The 7175-nt window shown below is 35.9% G+C and overlaps 1 protein-coding gene across 5 annotated transcripts; it reads right to left on the bottom strand.

The window, feature by feature from the left end:
* Window positions 1-74: 74 nt before the first annotated feature.
* Window positions 75-4676, bottom strand: LOC149563554 (putative inorganic phosphate transporter 1-3). Of its 5 annotated transcripts, none has more exons than XM_089826768.1 (2): window positions 4546-4676; window positions 75-2045 (listed from the first exon to the last, which is right to left on the bottom strand). In XM_089826768.1, exon 2 carries the CDS (start codon window positions 2001-2003, stop codon window positions 345-347), a length of 1659 nt encoding a protein of 552 aa, XP_089682894.1. In that variant the 5' UTR covers window positions 2004-2045; window positions 4546-4676; the 3' UTR covers window positions 75-344. The 5 variants fall into 5 exon arrangements, with proteins under 5 accessions (XP_089682894.1, XP_089682897.1, XP_089682895.1 ...); XM_089826771.1 differs by lacking the exon at window positions 4546-4676 and adding an exon at window positions 3527-3604; XM_089826769.1 differs by lacking the exon at window positions 4546-4676 and adding an exon at window positions 2751-2906.
* Window positions 4677-7175: the final 2499 nt, after the last annotated feature.

Here is a 7175-nt window from a genome sequence, read left to right as displayed (position 1 = left end):
CAATTTAAAAGCATTGTAACATTAATTTATAATATTAATTATTATTTTAACTAAAGTACATAGATCATGCCTGATAGTGCAAGAGTTTTTCTATTAAACAGACTTTTTGTCCGACATGAACAGCGCCATGAAAATAGCTTTCATGATCAAAGCAAATAAACTCGACATACTCTGAAACAAAATTAGACCTAGAACGAAGAATAAAATTGACGATCTGTCGAAGGACAGATGCCTGACTTGCTTTTCACCGAACAATCCTAAATATTATATTCCCCGCAAGAAGGTTTCTCGACTCCCCAGGACTAGAATTGAAAAAAAACTCAAAGATCGCTGATATTAACGGCCTAAAAGTCGGTCACCGGAATTACCGTCTGAGGAGGAGAGTCGACTGGCAGGGTTTTCTTGGATCCAACAGCTTCTTCATCATTTTCGCCGGATAATTCCTCAAGCGATTTCCCGTTAGTCTCCGGCACCAGAAAAGTGCACATAAACCCCAGACAATTTATTACTGCGAGAACATATAACGCAGCCTGAATGCCAATTCCTCTGGGATACCCTGCATCCGTCTCCTTTTCATGCGGGCTCTGCGCAGCATACAGAAACCCAAATGCTCCGACGATCGCCCCAGCTTTTCCGGCCGCCGCCGAAATCCCGTGGCACGTCGATCGCAACCTCGCCGGGAAAATCTCCGCCGGAACAACGAATGTGGTGCTGTTGGGCCCAAAGTTGGAGAAGAAAAAGGTGAAAGAATAAAGCACCACAAAAGCCACATGATTTCCCCCACAGTATGCGTCCCCGCATTTATGGCCTCTCCAGTGGTCGTAAGGTATTGAAATGGCCAACATGAAGACCGTCATGAAGAAGAAGCCTATGAGCTGGATCGCGAACCTTCCGATCCGGTCTATGAAGAACACGGTGAACCAGTAGCCGGGAACCGTTGAGCAGAGGGCAATCAATGTCTGCGCTCTTGAAATTCTGTAGACCTCTTCTATGGCGTTCATCTTCTTGGAGGCCGGAAGCCATCCGACGGCCGTGAAGATGTCTTTTTGGAACAAGTTCTGGCTGTAGAACGCAATGTCGAGCAAGAACCAGGTGGATGTGGTGCCTAGAAGATGCCGACCGTGGCGGACAAGAAACCGTTTGGAAAATATGGAGAAATTTGCCGCGTCGTCGTCTTCCACTGTTTGGATTGCTACAGGATCTTCGCAGATGTCGACTTGGAGAACCTTTGACATGTCTGTTGCGGCTTGCTTTGCGTTCTTTGCGACCAGTGCTGTAAACCGCGCGGTTTCAGGCATGCGCATCCGCCAGTAGTAGGTCAAACCCGCGGGTATGGCTCCTGCCATGAGGATTATTCTCCAGACGAAATCTGCCTGTGGAGGAGTTGAGAGGTTAGGGTTTTCTGCAAAAGCAGGGCTCTTGAAAGCGTTGTTGAAGCCGAGGGAGACGAGAATGGCTACGGTGCCTCCCGCTAGGATTCCGAAGCCCTGCATGGCGAACACGGCGGCTATGAAGGCTCCGCGTGTTTTTTTGTTCGCGTACTCGGACATGATCGTGGCGGACAAGGGATAATCGCCGCCGATTCCAAACCCTAGCCAGAAGCGAAAGAAACAGAGCGTTGTCATGACGGATTTTGCCGTGTGACCGAAGGAGAGGCCTGTCCCTAAGGCGCTAATGACCATAAGCATCAATGTCATGCCGTAGACTCTTTTTCGTCCTAATTTGTCCCCAAGCCAACCGAAGAACAGCTGACCTGCTAGGGCTCCGCAAAGGGCCACGCCGTTAACCGCCGCGGCTACATTCGGAGGCAAAGAACCCGGCTTGCCTGAGGAAGGATCGTAGTAGTACAGCCGTCCGAGAAGCTTTGTAACGGTGGAGATGCAGAAAAGATCATATGCGTCCGTGAAAAATCCCATTCCTGCGATCACTATGGCTGTGAAGTGGTACCATTGCGTCTTCGCTTTGTCCAGAGCAGACAGCACCTCCAATTGCGCCTTTGCCATTACGGCGCTTCTTCTTGCTGTTCAACAGTTCTGATTCAAAACCTGAAAGAAAAGTCCAAAGATACGTCAAAATTTTTCCACAAATTCTCGCAAATTCTAAATAATGAACATCTTTGAATTTGACCTAAGAATTTAAGAGCCCGTTTCCGAAAATTTGGAGGAACGCTTTGATATTTATTGTGTTCAACTAAAATTTAAACCCTAAACATAAAGAAACGCTATAATATTCTACGACCTTTTTACAGGGTCCAAAGATCCGTTCATATTTTTCCAGAAACCCTCACAAATTCTAAATAATGAACATCTTTCACATTGGCCTAAGAATTTAACAGCGCTTTTCCGAAAATTTGGACGAACACTTCGACATTTATATTTTTCGATTAAAATTTAAAACGTAAACATAAATGCATATAACTATGATATTCTGCGACCTTTTTACAGGGTAAAGAAAAGCTATTTATTCCACTTACAGGATTTAACTGAAAAAACAAGCGCAGTACAACGGCCCGATGGCATAGAAAACAATAATGCGCTTTCAAAATTATTCCAGACGAAATTTATAAGCGTAATTCCCTTTCTCACCTATAAGTTTCCGACGCTAATCGTTTGTCTCTGTCTTAACTAAATTTATGATATTTTATTTCTAAAGATTCACGACTATATTACTTTGAATCTTGAACAAATACCAGTAGTTCTAAATGTATGCAGCTATATATATGTATTTCCTCAGGTCGATGATATGCAAACCTATAAATTTCGAGATCATCTTCCACTTCCTCTTATAACATTTGCATGTTGCAGATATTTCTGAACTGCAAGTTCTATTTATAGAACTATAGTTTACGAGCACATCAATGTAACATGGCTAAACTTATGAAATTTGACTCCAAGTTTTACAAGAATATTTCCGCCATATAGTTCTAAATATCTGTGCATTTGTATCTATTTCTCCGCGACCAAGGAGAAATTTCTAGAATAAATTCCACTGTCACCTTATTATTGTTGCATGTTAGCTTCTTCATTGCAATTTCAAATTTTTATTTTCTTTTAGCTTTTATACAGCAATCAAAAAACAATTGTTGCATGATAGAGATATTTCCAAAGCCAAAGTCTTAAACAGGAGTCCAATTGGAGAATATAATCTTAGCAGCTCTGAAGAGGCATTAACAAAAGGACGAAAACGAAATTCATTGCGGTAAAGGTTTTAAAATATTCTCTCTCGACAGCATCAAATTAGTACTACGAGAGTGACAATTTCGTGAGAATAAAAACAGAAAACGGAGAAAGTAACAAATTTAAAATATATCTTGAAACGAAGATAAATCTAGACTCAGAGAAAAACAATATACAGGTAATAGTCAAATGCAGAAATAGATGGAAATTTCTACGGTAAGTAGGAATCGCAGCTTAAATATTACGGTCGAGCCTGTGAATGAACCGAAACAATCCTAAAATATTTTGATAGTCTATTTTGAAATCTTTGGTACAATCTGCTTAGATGAAAAACCTAGATAAGGCCATACAAGCATCGAATTTCTCACTGGAGCGGATATCAGCAGCGTTAGGCAATCGCCGAATAGGTCAATTTGCAATATTAACCTAATCTTAAAGAATTTTGACAAGTCTTGTTAATTGTTAAATTATATTTCAAATTAAAACACCTAAATTACGGACAGCCATCTATTTTAACCCATCGACGGAATAGCAGCACTTGTAAGCTACCGAAAATTTGGTCAATTTTTAAGTCCAACTGTTTGTTACAAAAACAATATAATCCGAAGCGAAAGTTTATGGCAATATTAAAAATAAATGAGCAGGCTACACAGTTAGCGTTACAATAGAAAAATCTTAAACTAGGAGATAAAGAGGTATTTAATATTTTTTTTTTTTTTTTTGAAAAAAAACACTAAAAAAACTAAAATGACTATTAAAATTAGAAAGTAAGTTATTTGAAAAAGTGAAAATTAAATTAATTAAAAAAATATTTCAATATAATCTAAGATAATTTTAAATAAACTTTAAAATAAATCAATTTAAAAAATAAAAAATAATTCAACTGCTAATGGGTGACAAGCTTTATTAAATGTAGATAATGTAATGTTTAGTTTATTTTGGTTGGTACTCATTGTTTAGATTTGTATGAAAATAATTGAAAGTTCAAATTCTAACTATCCATTTTATTACTTATTTTCTAAATAACTAGTTTAATATTTTTATATAAATTTTTTAATTATTTATATTAATTATTTAAAATTAAACAGAAAATACATTTAAACTACAACATAGAAATATAAAATCAAGAAAAACTATGACTTAAATATTCCTTAAATTTCATATCAGAGTCAAAAGAATTGGACTGCAGAAAGAGTCTTAATAACTATTATGTAATAGAAATAACTAAACTGGGCTGCTAAATTAGGTGCGAAACGCAAAACTCAAGTGTAGAAATCTCTAGTCTAAATTAAATCTCTCTTAAAAAACGACCCAAACAAATATTTCTTGAGAATTTCAGATTAGAATCTAAAGGATTCGAACACTAGACCTTCAATTTGAAAAAAAAATATTGCCTTGATGCGAGTAAATGGAGCAGCCGTTATGAGGAGATCGTCCCTTCCTATTGTGAATTTCGCATGTTGTGTTCGCTCAAGAAGGAGACGCCGGTATTTAATGGTCTCTTGAACCATGAGAGAGCGGGAGTCTCTAAATATTCCATGGCATCGATTATGAATATTCTTCCGACAAATAGCTTCGGTTCGCCACAGCCACCGTTCTTGAAAATGTTACTTCTATCTGGACCGTTCCTTTATTAGACATACTTTCCACGTGTCATAAATCTATCGATTGATTTGGCGCATTTGCTATTTAATAAAAAATATTTGCTATTTAAACAGAAATTCAGGTTACGCGAAAACTGGTAGCGCTTTGGATTAATTTTTTATAATAGGTTCGAAAATACCAAGGATGGACAAAACCACGAAACTAAACTGGTTTTCTCAGCTATTTCTTTCTACACCACGTCCTTAGTTTTCTAATAAGTTGGGGCGAGATATTTGACACATTGTCTGAACTTCCACTTTTGGAAGATGGAACAAAGTTGAGTGCAAATATAACAGCGGCTCCTTTAAACAAAGCTGGTCAATTTGCGTTGCAATTTTTACCTTTAAGTGGGGCCTTGCTTTGATAGAACAACCCACCAAATGTTCCCTTAGGAATGTGTCAAACAAGTACTGATTTTTTTGGTCCAGTAAAATGATTTTAAATAGGTTCAAATTTCGAGGTAGCATAAGAATATTTTGATTTTTTCTCCTTTTATGTAAGTGAAATATATTTTCTCTCAACGGAAAGCTTTAATATGGATCATTAGTTTCTTTAAGAAAATATATAAGTGAAATATATTTTTTCTCAACGGAAAGGTTTAATATGGATCACTAGTTTCTTTAAAAAAAAATACCTATATATATAATATAATATACTTCAACTGTCAAAATTTAGACCCTAAGTTTCCAATATAGAGAAGAATGCTTTTATATAAGTCTTATTTGGAGTACCTTTTCAGCACGCGTTCTTGTTAAGTCAACCAAGTTCTCAATGCCTAATTATTCTATTAATGTGTTGCATTTAGAATGATTTACTTTATGAATAGTTGTTCCCACTTAACATAAGAGCAATGATTTCTTTTAAAGTTATTCGGTTAATGGGCCTCTCAAGGTATATTCGAGAACATCCGGTTATTAGTAGCTAATCTTTTTTTTTAATAATATCTATAGTACTACAGAAGTTATGTATATAGAGAAAACAATATTTGCTTAAAGTTAATTGTTAATTTAATAAATGTAATATAAAATTATAATTTTTTTAGCTAATTAAATAATTTTTATATTATATTTGCCATAGAATGTAATTAAATAATTCATAGATACCAAATTTTTTTTTTTTCAATTTTTTTGTATTTGTATTTATTGTACTCATGTAGGCAATGTACTACTGCATTCACTCAATCAACTCAATGAATAGGCACCAATCACAAATAATTATTTTTAGGTAAATTACATATTTTTTAAGTTCTATATTTTATTTATGATTTTTTATAATATAAAAATTAAATATCTTAAATTTGATTGGCTCAATTCATTTTGTGTTATAAGAGCCTTTTTCTGAAAGTTCTTATCTTTCTCTCTTATCACCTTTCCTATATAAGGAGGCCTATTATGTACATTTTAATCAATCCATTGGATGTCAATGAAGTTCATAATCAATAATAGCATTCTTGCATCTTAATACACTTATCTTTCTAATCGCTTGTGTGATACAAGAGCATCTCGGGTCTTTTAGAAATCTTGCATCGACAAAAAATATTTCCTATTTTTTGTGCCAGTCTATTGTTTGTGAAGTAGTCATTGCTTCTTTTGGTTTCCAGTTGTGTCCAGTTCATATCATGTTAAGGACCTATCCTTCATCCTTGTCCTCAGTGCACATATTCAGATGTTTCATGTTTCTTGAGTTCTATTCCATTGTTCGCGGTCTTTGTTTCCTACAGTTTTCATCTAGTGATGCCTACATCTTTTGTTGGCAAAATTTCCTATGATGATGTGACATCTTGCATAGTATCCTATGTTGTCCTTTTCTTGGATTTTAGTTTACTCTTCCAAGATTGGACCTATAATTTGATTAAATGTTTGACTAGCTGACTTGTGGCTTGCTTCTATTAACCATATTTTCCTTCCCACCAAAATTTGAGTTTTCCTATCAAACATGTCCAACGTTTATACCTTTTCAAATATTCAAATGATCAATGTTATATAAGGATCTATTTAAACTTTGGCCATATCTTTTTATCCTAAGTTTTGTGGCCTTATTTTCATGTTATGCCTTTGAAAAAATTCAACTTGTGACCATGTGATGACCCTTAGGTTCATACAATTGCATTAGGTTAAGTGTTAATAGGCGTTCAAGTGGTGAAGGCATGATTGCATCATGTTCACATCATCACATAGTAGGTTGGCTCAACCAAGGTCAGGGTCCCAATAGGGAAACTGTATTATTTTCACATGGTCACAAGGTTAATTTGATAGACCATGGTTTAAGTTGCGACAGTGCATTAAGGGAAAAACCTTCAGTGTTTTAGAGATTCATTTCACACCATTAGATCTTTTAGATCTATGGCCAGTGTGC

This window comes from Cupressus sempervirens, chromosome 4, assembly GCF_028749045.1.
Source record: "Cupressus sempervirens isolate cs-2001-9-10 chromosome 4, ASM2874904v1, whole genome shotgun sequence".
NCBI lineage: Eukaryota > Viridiplantae > Streptophyta > Pinopsida > Cupressales > Cupressaceae > Cupressus > Cupressus sempervirens.
This window is presented reverse-complemented; position numbering and strand designations above follow the sequence as displayed.

Coding starts and splice junctions, on each gene's coding strand:
- LOC149563554 (XM_089826768.1), bottom strand. CDS start 2,003: ATGGCAAAGGCGCAATTGGAGGTGCTGTCTGCTCTGGACAAAGCGAAG.